This window comes from Dendropsophus ebraccatus, chromosome 7 (assembly GCF_027789765.1).
Source record: "Dendropsophus ebraccatus isolate aDenEbr1 chromosome 7, aDenEbr1.pat, whole genome shotgun sequence".
Lineage (NCBI taxonomy): Eukaryota > Metazoa > Chordata > Amphibia > Anura > Hylidae > Dendropsophus > Dendropsophus ebraccatus.
In genome coordinates this window covers 91795441-91815123 of record NC_091460.1, presented here as the reverse complement: position 1 = coordinate 91815123, position 19683 = coordinate 91795441, and the positions used below count along the sequence as shown (strand labels likewise).

At 42.1% G+C, this 19683-nt stretch overlaps 1 protein-coding gene across 6 annotated transcripts in view; it reads right to left on the bottom strand.

The window, feature by feature from the left end:
- Positions 1-396: 396 nt before the first annotated feature.
- Positions 397-19683, bottom strand: part of SIRT6 (sirtuin 6) — a 65410-nt gene continuing 46123 nt past the window's right edge. For 5 of the 6 annotated variants that reach the window (XM_069977895.1, XM_069977896.1, XM_069977897.1 and 2 more), the window contains 3 exons: positions 13223-13303; positions 8237-8360; positions 397-1814 (listed from right to left, as the gene is read on the bottom strand). In XM_069977895.1, coding sequence (XP_069833996.1) covers positions 1557-1814; positions 8237-8360; positions 13223-13303 — 463 coding nt within the window. In that variant the 3' untranslated portion in view covers positions 397-1556. The remainder of the gene's footprint in view (positions 1815-8236; positions 8361-13222; positions 13304-19683) is intronic. The other variant, XM_069977900.1, reaches the window with a different exon arrangement.

The window sequence follows — 19683 nt, the reverse complement described above, 5'->3', positions numbered from 1 at the left end:
CAGATAAGAAGTCAGGGGGGGAGGCTGGGAGATTGCTTCTTGAGTACAGAAGGAGGCTTTTTTGGCTGATGAAGCCTATTATAGAGTTTCTTAAAATCGCTTATACTACTGATTTCTGCAATTAAAAAAAAAAAAAAGCGTGACAGTTACGCTTTAAGGTGTGTAGTTTCCAAAATGGGGTCACTTATGGGGGTTTTCAGGATACCAGACTTCTAAATCCATTTAAAAAAAAAAGAACTGGTCCCTAAAAAAAAAAATCAGTTTTGGAAACTTTCATGAAAATGTGATAATTTGCTGATAAATTTCTAAGCTCCATAACACCCTAAAAAAGTAAAATATGTTTACCAAATTATGCCATAATAAAGAAGACATATTAGTAATGTGACTTATTAACTAATTTATGTGTTACGACTTTCTTTTTTTAGAAGCAGAGAATTTCAAAGTTCATAAAATGCAAATTTTTTTAATTTTTCATGATATTTTGATGTTTTTCACAAAAAACCCACAAAGTAGTTACCAAATTTTGCCACTAACAAAGTGCCATATGTGACAAAAAAAAACAATCTCAGAATCGCTAGCATACGTTAAAGCATCACTGAGCTATAAGAGCATAAAGTGAGACAGGTCAGATTTTGAAAAATTAACCTGGTCATTAAGGCCCAAACTAGCTGCAGCACGAAGGGGTTAATGATGAAGAGGGCAGGGAGGAGGGATGTAGCCACTAGGCTACATCAATTTGAAACAGGGCTGCAAGTTTAATCAGATTGTGGGTACAGAGTCGCTTTAATGGAGGAGACAGACACAGAACCTAAGAGAAGGTTAAAAAAAACAACACCAACAATAAAACAATAATGCAGTACATTTTCAGTTTAAGCCTACGTACACTTATTTTGCACTATAATTAATGAATAAGCAGTATAGTTTGTCTCTCGGTACTCCTCATCAATGCTCCATATTGGCCCTATTCTAATGAACCTTAGAATGAGTTAGAACAGAGCTCATGCACGGGATTTGCCGGGGTGTGGAATATTTCCACACTAACCTGAACATAAAACTGCGTGTGAGCTTTTCTCTCCATATCCCGCTCCTCCCCCCTCTCTTCCGAGATGGTGGATGTAAACATGTCCCTACCTGCAACTTTGTAATGCCAGAAGGGTTAACCACAGTAAGTTCATCAGCAACTCCACTTCAGATTAAACTTGGGGGGGAAAAGACTAAACAGATAAGTATGGAATGGACAGCAACATATTAAAATTTATGTCTGAGTGGAATACCCCTTTAAGAATTTATTTAAGGGGTTATCAAGGATTTGAAAAGAAAAAAAGAAAAAAACAAAAAAGGGGGAAAAAAATACATGGCTCCACTGAAAACAGCCATTTCCTGGGTTACAGCTTTTGCTGTAGCCAATAAACTGCTAAAAAGTATGGCTGAGAAAACATTTATATAGAAAAATTAACACAGGCTAAAAAAATTATAATAATAACATCTTGATTTTTTTATACAGTTTTAGTGGCTCAAAATGAGCCTCAAAAATGTGGCTAAATGCTGATCCAAATTCATGTACAAGTTGCCTCCACTTTTGCTCTTTTTGGCAGGTGGGGCTTCTCTTCAATGCACGTGTCTGTTTCTTCTTTTTTAATATGTGAAGAATTTAAATCCCCATTGCAGTTATCAGGGTGTTCCGTGGTCTGATCTTCTCGTTCTAATTTAGTTGGTGAACCAGTCCACACTGGAATTTTGAGATCCAGACTCTGCATTAACAGTGACATGACTTCATCCACATATCCATAAATACGCAGGTCAGCACAACGATCCTAGGGAAAAATAGGGCATGGTTATAAAATCATCATTCAATGCTAGATTGACAACTTCAATAAATAACACCTACAATACACATACAATATATACATATACAATAACACATTATTTCTGAAATGAAACTTTCTAAAAAAAAACAAGACAGACATGATTGCCTTTCTTACAAGGTACCCAAATGTCTTCAACAGCTGACAGATGAACACTCCCACATTTTAGAAGCATATTAAGTATATATTAGTTGCCAAGCACATTGTAACATTCATAAAGATCATTATCTAATTTTGCCTAAATAATAGGCAGATGACCATCTAGAATAATCAAACAGCAGCCTTATCCCCAGGAACATACCATAACCACTGATGTAAGTTTAGCAAAACTACTACTGTCATAATGCGTCATCCTGAGGATAGCTCATCAGTCACTGAATGGCATGATCAGTCGAACAGCATCTAAGGTGCATTGACGCGTTGCCTCCACTATACAGTAAACAAAGCAAACTGCTTTCCGACCCATGCACCATGTAGTGCTGGTGCGTAACAGACACCTGATGGGAGTCCCAGGTGTTGTCACCTGTGACTGATCAGCTATATAGCTCATCACTGTTTTGCCTGTAGAACACCTTCATTTTCAGGAATGTACCAAACCCACCAATTTACAGATTAGCAAAACGTATTCTTGCCATAGACTGTCAAGGTGTGATTAGAGCCTATGACCACATATAAATATGCCTGGTACATGTTTATAAATATATACTAACATTAGGCAGTGCTAGTCATGCACTGAGCTTTCAGTGTGTCCAGAGGCCATTTGGACATTAGCATTTCAAAGGTCCTGATTCCCGTTTGGTCAACATTCTCCATTCCCCCCACTGTAAGGTATATAGGTGGTCTTAGGGTGGAATCCATAGAGTGGGTGGTGACAAGTAAGGGATAAAGACCATGAAGCCCTCAAACAAGCACTTAGGTATGCTTTTTGTGTGTTTAGTAATATAAGTATAATAACATCACAGTAGACTGTATGTGCACATATAGATTTTCTCTATGGGGTACAAAGGGAGATGCTATGCTGATTGCTGTCTTTATTAGGGTGTGTTCACACTGAGGAATCCACGCTGAGAACATCCCACAGATTCAGATCCATTTGATGGTCAATCGGATTCCGCCATCCGGAATGTTTGATTGATTTTGAATGTTTATTTTTATTTTCATCAGCCCCGGAGTACTCCTTTAACCTTTTTGGACCGAGCTAATTTTTGTTTTTGCGTTTTCGTTTTTTCCTCCTTATGCTTGAAAGGCCACAGCACTTGCATTTTTATACCTACAGACCCACATGAGCCCTTATTATTTGCGTCACTAATTGTACTTTGCAATGACAGGCTGAATTTTTGCATAAAATATGCTGCGAAAAACAGAAAAAAAATTATATGCGTGACGAAATTGAAAAAAAAAACAAAAACAAAAAAAACAACGCAATTCTTTTTCTTTGGGGGGGGGGGGCGGCGATACCAAACATGTTTTATTTATTTATTTTTATTTATAAAATGGGGAAAAGGGGGGTGATCCTGACTTTTATTAAAATTATATGTGTGGTGAAATTGAAAAAAAAAGTTTTTTTTTATTTGGGGGGGGGGGTTGTTTTTACTCCGTTCGCCCTGGGGTAAAACTGACTCGTTATATATATTCCTTAAGTTGTTACGATTACAACGATATGTAACATGTATAACTTTTATTTGATTTGATGGCTTGTAAAAAATTAAAACCTTTTAAAGAAAATATATGTTCCTTAAAATCGCTCCATTCCCAGGCTTATAGCGCTTTTATCCTTTGGTCTATGGGTCTGTGTAAGGTGTCATTTTTTGCGCCATGATGTGTTCTTTCTATCGGTACCTTGATTGCGCATATATGACTTTTTTATCGCTTTTTATTACAATTATTCTGGATTTGATGCGACCAAAAATGCGCAATTTTGCACTTTAGGATTTTTTTGCGCTGACGCCGTTTACCGTGTGAGATCAGGAATGTGATTAATTAATAGTTCGGGCGATTACGCATGCGGCGATAGCAAACATGTTTGTTTATTAATTTATTTATTTATTTTTATTTATAAAATGGGGAAAGGGGGGTGATTCAGACTTTTATTAGGGGAGGGGATTTTGTGTTATTAAAAATACATTTTTCTTTTACTTTACACATATACTAGAAGCCCCCCTGGGGGACTTCTAGTATATGCACTCTGATCTCTCATAGAGATCCATGCAGTATAGTTATACTGCATGAATCCATGAGATCGGTGTTCTATTACTTTTGGCTGCTGCAGCCAAAAGCAATAGAATGCCGAGCCGGGATCAGCGCCATTACGGCGCAGACCCCGGCCCGGGATGGATGCGGGGATCGCCCCCCCGCAATCGCGCCGCAGGGGGGCGATCCCCCCACTAGACCACCAGGGATGGATATGAGCAAGTATTTAGAAGCAGCTGTCAACTTTGACAGCTGCTTCTAAGTACTTAATTAGCGGGCACGGCGATCGGACCGTGCCTGCTAATAGCCGCGATCCCGGGCTACATGCGGCACCCGGGATTGCGGCAGTTCAGAGGGGGGTCACCGCGCGACCCCCCTCTGAACTCCCATAGCGGCACGAGGACGTTCAGTAACGTCCTGGTGCAGCTATGGGTTAAGATCTACGCTGTAGAGTTATACAGCATAGATCGATAAGATCAGTGTGCTATTGCTTTTGGCTGCTGCAGCCAAAGGCAATAGAATGCCAAGCCGGGATCAGCGCCATTATGGCACAGACCCCGGCCGGCACCAGACACGGAGATCGCTCCTCCATGACGTTGTCTCCTCACCAGACACCAGGGAATCGGCTGCAGTAAGTCTTCAGATGCAGCTGTCAACTTTGACAGCTGCATCTGAAGACTTAATTAGTGGGCATGGCGATCGGACCGTGCCAGCTAATAGCTGCGGCCCCTGGCTACATGCCTCACCCGGGACCGCCGGGTGAGGGGTTCTTAACTCCCCCTCCCGCGCGAGGACGTACAGTTACGTCCTCATGTGGTAAGGGGTTAAGGGATGAATTTTGGTCAAAAAATATGATTCCGCTAATTATTTTTGGGGGTTCCATGTTTACATAATGAACTTTATGGTAAAACTGGCATTCATCCTTTTCCTTCTATAGGTCAGTCTAAACACAGTGATATGCAGGTTTACTAGGTTTTCTAATGTTTTACAATTTTTATTAGCAGTGAAACCTTGTTTTGCTAATAGGTGTATTTAAAATGGTCCTATTTTGACTCTTATAGAGACTCTTATATTTTATTTTTTCACCTATGGGGTCATATAGGGTATCATTTTTTGCCCCATGATCTCTAGTTATTAGTAACATTTTTTTCGAGATCACATGTATTTTATCGCTTTTTCCTAATTTTTTTATAAATTAAATGTAATTTAAAAAAAGCAATCCTTGCGTTATTTTTAACCGCTTTTTGTTCACGCTGTTCACCGTGCAGGAACGATATTGTTTTATTTTAATAGATCGGATGATTACACACGCTACGGTATAGTGTATGTTAACTAACTTTATTATTTTTATGTGTTTTATAAGTGTTTTATGTATAAGATGGGAAGGGGGAGGAGATTTTCACTTTTTTGGGGGGAGGGGCTTCGGGACATTTATTAAAACTTTTATTGATTTCTTTTTTTTACACTTTAAGTCCCTTTAGGGGACTTTTACATTACTACTTTAGATAAGTAACACTGATCACTGCTATGCTATACCACCTGCTCCGTAGCCCGGGACCGTGCCAGGGCGGACATTTAACACCCTCTCGCGTTAAGGCCCAGGCAGTGGGGGCATAAATGTATAATATAAATACACATATATTATATACTATATACATAGAGCCCAGCAAACATACAATTTGCTTTCCCTACCGCCTAGCTGCACTGGTAACTCACTTTAAGTCAGAAATCACTACCCCTAAATCCTTCTCTTCTGAAGTCTTTACCACACAGAACTGCTGATTTGATACTCAGACAGAGGATTCTTTATCCCCAAGTGCATTATTTTAAATATGGAAACACTAAGCTGCAGTTTCCATTGTTTGGACCACTTATCCCCCTCACGCTACTGCACAGTAAATTAACGTCACTGCAGCCTATGCCTGATGCTGCAGCGATGTTAATTTAAGTTGCAGGATGACACAGGCATAGAAGCTGTGCCTGTGTCATCTGCGGCGGGTCCCAGCTATCAGTGATAGCCGGGGACCCATCACAACTCTCAGCACCAGAGCCGCGCTCCGGTGCTGAGCGTTAACCCTATAGATACTGCAGTCAGCACGACCGCAGCATCTTTCGAGCTCCTGACAAAGAATTCTCCCTGTACAAAGTGAAATGGCTACGGAGGCCGGTGGGGGGAGGGAAGAGGCAGGGAGGAAAGGCAGTGCTCTCTGCCGCCCCCCTCCCCTGCCGCTGTCCCAAGATTGTGTCAAGGGCAGGGGACAGAGGAGAGGGGGCAGACATAGAGATATTAGCTAATAGGATCATTATGATCCCATAAGCTGATGTCCAAAAACGACCTGGGCATTGAGGGATCAATGACCCATGGTCGTGAAAGGGTTATCTAGCAAAGCTAAATAATTTTCTATATTGCTGACACATCCAGAAATATGAATCTTAATGCATACTTTTGTGTCAGCACAAACCTTAAGCCCTTGCAGCATGATAGTCAATCCAAGTAATAGGCTAAATAGGCTATGTAAACAAGCGCCGATCTAGCAGATCTCCCCACGCTTATTCGGCAAATTGAGCAGTGTAATACTGCATTAAGAGGTGGGATACTTATAAACAAAAAGTAGGATAATGGATTCAACTGAATGGTACAAACGATATCCGCTTTTGATGTGTGGGCTCCACTCCTGAGCAAATGATGGCATTTATTACTGTGTGGGAACATCCGCTCACTAGCACTGTAGGCAATGTAAAGTGTGTTGCTGGCAAGGTTTGAGCTCTTAAAAAACTACAGAAGCGGACTAGGCACTACCCAAAACAAGCTTTTCAAAAAGAAACATAATAGTTCCCGGAGTGCTCAAACCACATTGGCATGAAGAAACACAAGCCTACACATACAAGAAAAAGCCTGCCAAAATTAGCGGTGGCACTTCCAGTAATAAATGTAAGAGAAAAATATGAATAAATCTAAGTGAAAAAAAGATATATTTTATTGGTACAAAAAAGCAAGTGAGACAAACAGGATAAAAACATTTAAAATGTACAGACACAACCAAACACTGTACCGTGTATAATAAGCACGGCACAAGGACAAGCCAACATGAAAGTACAAGGGATCCTCACTGGTCAGAGTAATGTAAAGTTAAATAGACACAAGTACAAGAGTAACACATGGTGAAGATGAAAAAACACAGGCTAAAAAGATTATGTATAACCAGATAAGAGTATCCATGTCGGCGTCCACAGAACCCCACGCGTTCCGTCCCCACTAGTCTCACTTGCTTTTTTGTACCAATAAAATATATCTTTTTTCACTTAGATTTATTCATATTTTTCTCTTACATTTATTACTGGAAGTGCCACCGCTAATTTTGGCAGGCTATTACTTGTATGTGAAAGTTTGAGCAGTTAAAATCCACAGATCGGACTTTTCACTACTCTCGCCCATCAGCTTTCAGGCTACTGCTTTTGAACTCCACTCTGGGTGCCTGAAAAGCTGGATGCAGTTTGGGGAAACTTCTCTTAGGACTGTATCCAGATTTTCCAGTTGAAAAGCAGCAGCCTGAAAGCTGGACAAGCATAACAAGTGCTTTCCTTTGACACTATTGTAGATTTGCTAATTTTTAAACATAATGTTCTAGAAATTCATAGTCATGACTACCCATTTCCACCAAGCATATTAAACAAACTTAAAGTGTCACTGTCGTTAAAATTTGTTTTGCAGAAATCAATAGTACAGGCCATTTTAAGAAACTTTGGAATTGGGTTTATTAGCCAAAAAATGAATTTTTGTCATGAAAAAGCAGTTTGAAGCTCTTCCCCTGTCTTCATGGTTTTCCTATGGAGAGGGGGAGATGAGGCACCAAAACAGGATAACAAAGAGTTAATTTAGCAGTAAATTACCTGGCTCTCTTCTCTGATGTCACCACTGATCTCTCTGACCTCTGAATAACACTCTGAATAGCTCCCCCTCTGAGTAATTAGTTTTTTTTCTGCTCTCTGCTGCCAACTTATCTCGCAGTGGCGGGGACCTGGGAAAAGGTTTTTTTAAATGCAGATAATGGCATATTTGCCTAATAAACTCAATTACAAAGTTTCTTAAAAATCGCCTAGACTATTGATTTCTGTAAAAAAAAAAAAAAAAAAAAATTAACAAGTGACTTTTTAAATACAAGTCTTGTTTAAAAACTCACATGTTTAGTTGGCTGCAAATTTACAATCACCAGTTTTCCACCTTTACGTTTAGTCAATAGAGGAAGATTCCCACTTGGCTTAATTTGTAGAGATGTTCCAAGAGTGATGGCCAGATCGGCTTTCCTAAAAAGAAAACGTAAAACCTAATATATCTTTGTAAATTATTACTATATGTGTGTACGTTATGAAAGTGTATATATCATATAGGCATGTAAATAAAGGCCCTTTTCCTAGGAACGCTCATTAATGATTATCGGTCCCTGTAAAAGGGCCTTTTAACATGACCTATTACACCAAACTATTATTGCCTGGAACAGCCGGTAATCCACCAAATATGGCCGATAATCACTTGGTGTAATAGAGCCCTTAGGGGCCTTTACACAGGCTGATTATCGACAAGGTGTGTTGCTAGGAATTGATCAGCTCCTGGCGGGGGAAAACGACCAATCAAGTCTTTAGAGCAAGGTTTCAAATTTATCATTGCAGACCACACATCTTCCTGCACAGATATGTATATAGAGGTGTCTGAGATAGAGATATATCTCTATGAGCATGGATTATGTATATATTGGGGTCTGGGACATGTATTTATATAAGGGTCTGTGATATGTTTAGATATTGGGCTTAGGGATATGTATAGATATTGGGGTCTGGCACATATATTCGTGCTGTTAGTTTCCAGAAGACACAGCAGTGTATACTTACCATGCTGCTTGTGATCCAGATCCGGTCTCTCCAGTCCTCCTGTTATAACTTCAGGTCCTGCCTCCTCCAGAATGATTGACAGCAAGGCAAGTCTGAAGATACAGCAGTGGCCAGAAGACAGGAGACCTGGATGCAGGATCACAACCAGCACTAATGGTAAGTATATTCTGCTGCTTGTGATCTGGTAACTAACACCACAGATATATAGATATCCAAGACCCCTGTGTATACATATATCTAGACCCCAATGTACATACATAGTAAAACAGACAGCAGGCAAAGTGGTAAATGGGAGGTATATGCCACTAAGACTACTACTCTCAGTGATGTAGTGTTCCAAACAAGTATTACCAAGGGGTTACTCCCATTGTGGTGTTTCTATTGTGAATGATGGGAGTTGTTTGGGCAGAGCCTTTATACACTTCAGGTTTTCCTTCCTATCTGATTTGGAGTACAGGTGTAGATCTGAGTCAAATAAATAGGAGAGCATCTAGCTTGGGAGGAGGCATGCCTTCCAGTGTGTGAGCTGCTAGATGTCTGAGTCTGCTGGCCTCTATAGAAGGCAAGAAAAAGTCCTGCCGGTCAAGTGAACTGTCCTTGGTGAGCCACGGCCTGAGTTCTTGGACTGTGTAAACTGTGGAGCATTTCCATTTATTTTCTGTTATGTGTTTGTTTATTCTCATGGGACTTGTTTTGCCTTCTGTTTTAACCCTTTGAGGACCAGGCCCAAAATGACCCAGTGGACCGCGCAAATTTTGATCTTAGTGCTTTCGTTTTTCCATCCTCCCCTTCTAAGAGCTCTAGCACTCTCAGTTTTCTATCTACAAGCCATGTAAGTGCTTGTTTTTTACAGGAATAGTTGTACTTTGTAATGGCGTCTTTCATTTTACCATAACCTGTATGATGGAATTCCAAATATATTATTTTTGAAGATATAAATAGGTGAAATCGTAAGAAAGAATGCAATATGGTAATGTTTGGGGGGTTCCTGTGTCTACGTAATGCACTATATGGTAACAGCGACATGATACTATTACTCTATAGGTCAGTCCGAACACAACCATATGCAGGTTACACAGATTCTCTAATGTTATATATATTTTTTTATGAAATCCTTTTTTTTGCCAATTAAATATTAATAAAATGGGCCTATTGTGACGCTTATAACGGTTTTATTTTTTCACCTACGGGGCTGTATGGGGTGTCATTTTTTCCGCCATGATCTCTAGTTTTTATTAATATCATATTTGTGAAGATCGGACGTTTTGATCACTTTTTATTGATTTTTTTTAATATGTAATGTAACATATAATCGGTAATCCGTGCACTTTTTCCCCTCTTTTCGTCTACGCCGTTTACCGGTCACAATGACGCTTGTTATATTTTAATAGATCGGACAATTACGCACGCTACGGTATATTATATGTTTATCTATTTATTCATTTTTATATGTTTTATTTATATAATGGGAAAGGGGGGTGATTTAGACTTTTATTGGGGAAGGGGTTTTGGGGTAGTGTAATAGTGTTTTGAACTTTTTTTTTTTTACACTTTTGAAGTCCCTTTGGGGGACTTCTACATACATTACTTTGATTTCTACTCTGATGAATGCTATGCCATAGGCATAGCATTGATCAGTGTTATCGGCGATCTGCTCATTGAGCCTGCCTGTGCAGGCTCAGTGTAGCAGATGGCCGATCGGACTGCACGGAGACAGGTAAGAGACCTCCGGCAGTCCGTTTCAACGATCGGGACCCCCGCAGTCACACTGCGGGGGTCCCGATCGGTAAGTGACAGGGGACTCCCCCTGTCACTTACACTTAAACACCGCGGTCGAGCCGCGATCGCGGCGTTTAAGGGGTTAATGACACGCGGCAGCGCGATCGCTGCAGCGTGTCATTACCGGTGAGCTCCCGGCTGCTGATTTCCCCCATAGCGGGAAAAACACCCAGGACGTAAGGTTACGTCATGGGTCGTCTGGGGACAGACTTCCATGACGTAACCCTACGTCCAGGGTCGTCTAGGGGTTAAAGAGTCACTGTCGTTAATTTTTTTTTTTTTTTTGCAGAAATCAAAAGTCCAGGCGATTTTAAGAAACTTTGTAATTAGGTTTATTAGGCAAATATGCCATTATCTGCATTTAAAAAGTCTTTTCCCAGGTCCCCGCTCCTCTCCTTTCTGTCATCTACTGCTTAGAATCAGGAAATCGCGATTGTTTTTTCATCAGTTGGATTCTGTCTGAGCTATGGAGAGGGGAGGGGGGAGGAGGAAGTAGCACAATTAGCGGCAGCTGAGAGCCCAGAACAAAGGATAACACAGTGGATGAGCTATTCAGAGGGGAGTGTTGACTGCAGAGGAGAGAGACGGAATGTAAATTAACTCTTTGTAGTCCTGTTTTGGTGCCTTTACTTTCTCTCTCCATAGGAGAACAATGAAGACAGGGGGGAGAGCTTCAAACTGCTTTTTCATGATAAAAATTCATTTTTCGGCTAATAAATCCAAATTACAAAGTTTCTTAAAATCTCCTGTACTATTGATTTCTGCAAAAACATTTTTTTACGACAGTGACACTTTAACCCTTTAAGGACGTGGCCCATTTTCGTTTTTACGTTTTCGGTTTTTCCTCCTTGTGTTTAAAAGGTCATAGCACTTGCATTTTTCCACCTAGAAACCCACATGACCCCTTATTTTTTGCGTCACTAATTGTACTTTGCAATTACAGGCTGAATTTTTGCATAAAGTACACTGCGAAACCAGAAAAAAATTCAAAGTGTGGTGAAATTGAAAAAAAAAACGCATTTCTTTTATTTGGGGGAAATGTGTTTTTACGCCATTCGCCCTGGGGTAAAACTGACTTGTTATGCATGTTCCTCAGGTTGTTACGATTAAAACGATATATAACATGTATAACTTATATTGTATCTGATGGCCTGTAAAAAATTCAAACCGTTGTTAACCAATATACGTTCCTTAAAATCGCTCCATTCCCAGGCTTATAGCGCTTTTATCCTTTGGTCTATGGGGCTGTGCGAGGTGTCATTTTTTGCGCCATGATGTGATCTTTCTATCGGTACCTTGATTGCCCATATACGTCTTTTTGATCGCTTTTTATTACATTTTTTCTGGATTTGATGCGACCAAAAATGCGCAATTTTACACTTTGGGATTTTTTGGCGCTGACGCAGTTTACCGTACGAGATCAGGAATGTGATTAATTAATAGTTTGGGCGATTACGCACGCGGCGATACCAAACATGTTTATTTATTTATTTGTTTACTTTTATTTAAAACCTGGGAAAAGGGGGGTGATTCAGACTTTTATTAGGGGAGGGGGCTTTTTACTATTAACAACACTTTATTTATTTTTTTTTACACATATACTAGAAGCCCCCCTGGGGGACTTCTAGTATATACACTTGGATCTCTCATAGAGATCTCTGCAGCATAGATATGCTGCAGAGATCCATGAGATCGGCACTCGTTTGCTTTCGGCTGCTGCAGCCGAAAACGAACGAGTGCCGAGCCGAGGACGGCGCCATCTTGGACGCGTCCCCGGCCGGCATCAGTAACGGAGATCGCTCCTCCGGGACAAGGTCCCGGAGGAGCGATCTCCCCCACTAGACCCCAGGGAAACGTTGCCTCCGGTAATCGGAGGCAGCTGTCAACTTTGACAGCTGCCTCCGATTAGCTAATTAGCGGGCACGGCGATCAGACCGTGCCCGCTAATAGCAGCGGTCCGGGCTACTCGCGGCACCCGGGATCGCGGCACTTCAAAGCGGGGCCGCCGCGCGGCCCCGCTTTGAAGTGCAAGTGCGGACATATGACGTACCGGTACGTCATATGTCCTTAAGAGGTTAAGTTGCTGTAAAATAAACCCTGGACTGCTATCTTAACTACCACTTGTGGACCCTCAGGCCACAACATATATCCCAGACCCATATATGTAAACTCATATCTGACCGATACAAAGTTTGTGCAGCCCGGCCCTTTCGATTTGTCAGGCTGTGTAAAAGCTCAGCAATCGAGCACTGATCAATTGAGCAGCTGACAAATCTTTCTATCTAAAAGGATCCTTAGCCAACAGGCTGTTATATTTGAATTGTATTGTATGTTCTCCACTTGTACAAGGCAGAACTCATAGAGAAAATACAGAGTCCAATTGGTCCTTTTAGTCATTGTGAGTCAGTATAAAGGGGTGCCCTGTTATACCTTTTATTTTTTTACTGACTTAATTGCAGAACACAAGGGATACTAAAACAAAATATAATTCAGATAGATACCTGCAAGCTTCATCTGCAAGATTCAGATCTTTATCCGGCAAAGAATCCTCCCAATCAAGAATTGTATCAATCAGTTTTCCCCTGATAAAGAATGACAATCACAGTTTTTATTGGTTTAAATCCTGACAAACCCCAGGAGAAAACAAGGAAATATAAATAAAATATTGAGTGCTGCTACTAGCCAATCTGTTCACATGCAGTGCACTGATTGTGAAGTGATCACATCTGTGGGATTATGCAATTTGTACACAAGGCCAGTATAGGCGAGCCAAAAGGACATGAACAGACTAGTTTTCAGATTAGCACTACTTAACCTTCATTTATCACACTAGTGTGGCAGCATATATGACCTCCTTAATGACACATGCTCAGGACACTAGAGTCCTCTACATGCCCGGTGGCTCAGAGCGATCTCTGTTGCCGGCTAATGTACTTGTATAAATGCCGCTTTTATTTTTGACAGTGCCATTTAAACTTTAACCAGTTGCTGAACTGACTCCCCGCGATATGATCACAGGGAGCCCATCTGTTACAAAAACAGCTGAACACCTCTGCTAGATCTCTATAGCTGTAGATCTCTATAGTTGTAACCCAGCAATTCCCATAGCCTGCCTACAGCAGGCTCTAGCAATAGAGCTGTGTGAGGAATCAAATCATTGCTCATGCAGCTTCAAAGTCAGTTTTCAAGACAAAAAAAAAAAAAAAAAAAAGGTGAAGTTTAACCCCTTAACGACATCGGGCGTAAACTTACGCCCTCGCGCCCTGGTACTTGGCGCATCAGGGCGTAAATTTACGCCCGATGTTTCCCCAATCGCTGCGTGTTCGCACACAGCGATCGGGGAAGATGGCCTGCTATAAATCATAACAGGCCATCTTAGCTTCACGGCACGGGGGGTGGTTAACACCCCCCGTGCTTACGATCGCCGCTATAGGCTGATCAATTCAGATCAGCCAATAGCGGCAATCGGAACCTTTCCGGGTCATCGGCGACCCGATGACCCGGAAAAAAATGGCGGTCGGTGCTGTCAGAGGACGGCACCGACCGCCATTACTGTAAAAAGTAATGGTGGTCACCGTGCCACCGGCCCGATCGCCGTGAACGGCCGGCCGTTCGCGGCGATCAGAGTCCCACAAAATAGTAAATACCTGCCCTAGACCCCTCAGCTAGGTAGCCGAGGGGTCCAAAGCAGGTATTTGTACATTACTCACCTGTCCCGGGCTCCTGATCGGCGTCTTCCGGGTTCGCGGCGTCCTTGTGTTCGTTCGGGTCTTCGGCTTCCTCCGTGACGTCACGTTCGGCTTCTCTCGGCTATTTTCGGCTCCAGCGTCGGCTTTTTCCGTATTTTGCGCTCTGCTGCCCTCTAGCGGCTGATATGTGTAATACACTTATCAGCAGCTACAGGGATGTTCAGAATGTAGAAAAAGTTTTTTTTTTTTCAAATTTTTTTTTTTTCTATTTTCCGCACCCTATCGCCGCTGAGTGTTGATCAGCATCGCACGAAAGTGCGCTGCTAATCAGCAACTCCTCCTTTTTGGCGTAGGGTGTTTTTTTTTCTATATTCTACTGCCACGGTCTGCTTATAAGTGCAGCACATAAGTGCGGCATTTATCAGCAACTCCTTTGTTGGCGTAGGTTTTTTTTTTATACTTACTGTAAAAAAACACGTAAAAAACACTACATTACACCACACTACATTGAATAAAGTTTGACACTACACCACTACATACCCCATATACCAATCCCCGTATAAAGATGGCCCCCAGGGTGTTTTCGGTGTCAGAGGAATATGTTATTATTGCCTCAGACACCGAAACAGCCAGTGAGGATGAATGGGGGGATCCTTCTTTCCTCCATTCATCCTCATCATCCAGTGACGTGTCTTTTCCACCAGTACCGTCCCAATAAGAGATCACGGTATGGTGTGAAATTCTACACACTCTGTGACAGTACCTCAGGGTACACTTACAGATTTAGGGTACGTGCACACTGCGGAATGGCAAAGAATAACCCTTCGTGCATTCCGCAGCTGGCACCCGCCGGCGGACTGATGCGGGCGCATGTCTCTACCCGTGTCATAGACTCCATTCTATGCACGGGCGGAATCCGTCGTCCATCCAAAGAATGAACACGTTGGACGGAGAGCGGAATCCGCCCGTGCATAGAATGGAGTCTATGACACGGATGGAGACGTGCGCCTGCATCAGTCAGCCGGCGGGTGCCAACTGCAGAATGCACGAAGGATTATCTGTCGCGATTCCGCAGTGTGCATGTACCCTTACAGTGTATGTAGGAAGGGAAACCCGAATGCAGCCCCCAGATGCCCCCTCCCCCCCCATCCTCGGAACAAGTGGGAAGATCGTCCGGGAACTGATCTTCCCACTGCTGGATAAAGGTCACCACCTGTACGGGGATAACTTTTATACCAGCACCCCCCTCTTCTGGTCCCTCGCTGCCTGAGCTACTGTAGATTGCGGCACGATCCGAACATATCAGAAGCAGTAATAGCGCCCTAATATTTAGCAGCCATGGAGCGGACCCAGCGCTTCTGGATATGAGGGACCCCGTATCGCACCAGGACAACATTTTCCAGGTGACGTCCCCCACACTGGAGAAAGGGAGACCCCAGAAGAAGTGCAGAGTGTGGCGTAACAGGGGGATCAGGAAGGACGCCATTTTCCAGTGTGACACCTGTCCTGATCACCCCGGCCTCTGCATACTGGATCGCTCCAAGGCACACCACACGTCATTGGGGTTCTACATTATCTGAATTCTGTCCCTTATTTTTATTTCAGGGGTCACGTGATCCGGGGATTATTCTGATCACCAATATGGAGTCGGTAAGGAATTTTTCCCCTGTGATGAGGCTACTGTCGTCTGCCTCACAAGGGTTTTTTGCCTTCCTCTGGATCAACACAGGTTGAGTTTGATGGACACCTTTCATTTCCAACCTTATAAACTAATAATTGGCCTAACACCCCCAAATAAATTAGAATTGTCCCTTTTCCCCAGCTAAGTAGGTATGGCCGCCATTCCCATTAGGGGATGCCATGATGCAATTACAAAGCCTCTGTGCTGCCAGGACAGTAGAAACCCCCCACAAGTGACCCCATTCTGGAAACTACACCCGATAAGGAATCTAACAAGGGGGGCAGCGGGGATATGGCCCCCTGGTGACGGCCACATTTGGGACGTGAAAATGAAAAAAATTGTATTTTTTATTTTCTCGGCACATGTTCTACGTAAGTGCCCGTCACCAGTGGGGTCCATATTGCTCACTGCACCCCTTGTTAGATTCCTTATGGGGTGTAGTTTCCAGAATGGGGTCACTTGTCGGGGGTTTCTACTGTCCTGGCAGCACAGGAGCTTTGTAATTGCGACATGGCCTCCATCCTCCATTCCAGCCTCTAAATGGCGCTCTGTCCCTTTGGTGGCTTGCCCTGTGCCCATATGGCACATTATGCCCACATGTGGGGTATTTTCGTACTCAGGGGAAACTATCCTACACGTTTTGTGTTCATTTTCTTTTTTAACCCCTTGTGGAAATGATAAAAAAAATCAAGGCTAGACCAACATTTAGTGTAATTTTTGTAAAATTTTTACTCTAAGGGTATAAACCCACACACCGTATATGCAGCGTATTTTCTGCTGCGATACGCAGCAAACTCGCAGCAAACTCGCAGCAGATTAGATCTAAATAACTGAACACAGCATCAAATCTGTACCAACAAATCTGCTGCGTATTTGTTGCATATCTGCTGCGTATATGGTGTGTGGGTTTATACCCTAAATCATTAATCTTGTCATGATTTTTTCATTTTCACAAGGGGTTAAAAGTTAAAAGTTAAAAAACATTTAATGTGTAGCGCAATTTCCCCTGAGTACGGAAATACCCGACATGTGTACATAAAGCGCCATGCGGGTGCAGGGTAAGCCTCCGAAGGGAAGGAGCGCCATTTGGTTTTTGAAGGCTGGATTTGGATGGAATGGATTTCGAGGGGCTATGTTGCATTCAAAAGGCCCTTGTGTTGCCAAGACAGTTGAAACCCCCCACAAGTGACCCCATTATGGAAACTGCACCCCTCAAGGAATGTAACAAGGGGTGTAGTGAGCATATGGACCCCACTGGTGACGGGCACAAATGTGGAACAATTTGGCGTGAAAATGAAATATTACATTTTTTACACTATAATGTTGGTTTAGCCTTGAATTTATCATTTTCAGAAGGGGTTAAAAGAGGGAAAAAAAAAACAAAATGTGTAGAGCAATTTCCCCCGAGTCCGTAAATACCCCACATGTGGACATAAAGCGCCATGTGGGCGCAGGGCAAGCCTCCGAAGGGAAGGAGCGCCATTTGGATTTTGGAGGTTGGATTTGGCTAGAATGGATGATGAACGCCATGTCGCATTTACAGAGCCCTCGTGCTGCCAAAACACTGGAAACCCCCCACAAGTGACCCCATTCTGGAAACTGCACCCCTCAGGGAATCTAACAAGGGGTGCAGTGAGGATATGGACCCCTTGATGACGGGCACATTTGTGCCATGAAAGTGAAAAAATGAAATTTTTCCCTTTCACGTCACATTGTTCCACATTTGTGCCCGTCACCTGTGGGGTCCATATGCTCTTTGCACCCCTTGTTAGATTCCTTGAGGGGTGTAGTTTCCAGAATGGAGTCACTTGTGGGGGGTTTCCAGTGTCTTGGCAGCACGAGGGCTCTGTAAATGCGACATGGCCCTTGAAATCCTTTTCAGTGAAATTCAGCTTCCAAAAGCCAATTGGCGCTTCTTCCCTTTGGAGGCTCGTCCTGCGCCCCCTTGGCATTTTATCGCCACATGTGGGGTATTTCCGTACTCGGGAGAAACTGCGCTACACATTTTTTGACTTTTTTTGCCTCTTATCCCTTTAAGAAAATGAAAAATTGAAGGCTAGAACAACGTTTTAGTGTAAAAAAAAAAATTTTCTTTTTTCACGCCATATTGTTTGGAAAATCTGTGAAGCACCTGTGGGGTCCAGATGCTCACCGCACCCCTTGTTACATTCCTTGAGGGGTGTAGTTTTCTAAATGGTGTCCCTTTAGGGGTGTTTTTTTAGGTTTTGGCACCCCAGAGCCTCTGCCAACCTGAAGTGGTACAGTCAAAAATGACCAAATATAACGGAGGCGTTGAAATTCACTAGGCGCTCCTTTATATCTGAGGCTTGTGGTTGCATCAAATAGCGCAATAGGGTCACATATGGGGTATTTCTATAAACTGCAGAAACGGGACAATAATTATTGGGGTGCATTTCTCTGGTAATAGGTTTATAATTATGAAAAATATTGGATTACAATAAAATCTCTGCACAGAAAATTAAAATTTTCAAATTCCTTACACACTTAGCTTTTATTTCTGTGACTCCCCTAAAGGGTTAAAACACTTTCTGGATATGCTTTTGCAGAGTTTGGGGGGTGCAGTTTCTGAAATGGGGTGCTTTGTGGGGCTTTCTAACATACAGGCCCCTCAAATACACTTTAAACCTGAACAGGTCCCTAAAAATATCTGATTTTGAAATTTTACTGAAAATTTGGAAATTTGCTGCTAATGTTTTAAGCTTCCTATCGTCTAAAAAAAATGAAAGATAGTTTAATAAATGCCGCCAACATAAAGTAGACATGTTGCTAATGCTATTTAATATATAATTTATGTGGTATAACCACTTTCTGTATACGCAAAAAAGTTGCAAAGTTGGAAAAATGCATTTTTTCACATTATTTGGGTTTTTTTCATAAAGATTTGTTATGAGTATCGACTCCAATTTACCAGAAATGTAAAGTACAATATGTCACGAGAAAACAATCTCAGAATCAGCCGGATAGGTAAAAGCATCCCGAAGTTATTAATGACTAAAGTGACACTGGTCATATTCATAAAATTTGTCTCTGTCATTAAGGCCATTTCAGGCTCTGTCCTTAAGGGGTTAAAAGGGTACTTTTTTTTCCCAAATCAACTAGTGTCAGAAAGTGCCAGAGATTTGTAACTTCTATAAAAAAAAAAAAAATCTCCTGTCTTCCGGTACTTATCAGCTGCTGTATGTCCTGAAGGAAGTTCTTTTCTTTCCAGTCTGACACAATGGTCTTTGTCTATAACAGGAACTGTCGCCATAAATCCCCATGGAAAACCTCTCTAGACAGCAAAGAATACACCACTTCCTGCGAGACATACATCAGCTGATAAGTACTGGAAGACTTGAGATTTTTAATGAAAGTAAACTAGAAATCTCTGGAATTTTCTGACACCACTTGATCTGAAAGTATTGTTTTTTTTGCTGGAGTATTCCATCAACCCTTAGAGGACCAGGCCAATTTCAATTTTTGCGTTTTCGTTTCTTCCTCCTTATGCTTAAAAGGCCCTAGCACTTGCATTTTTCACCTAGAAACCCACATGAGCCCTAATTTTTTTGCGCCACTAATTGTACTTTGCAAT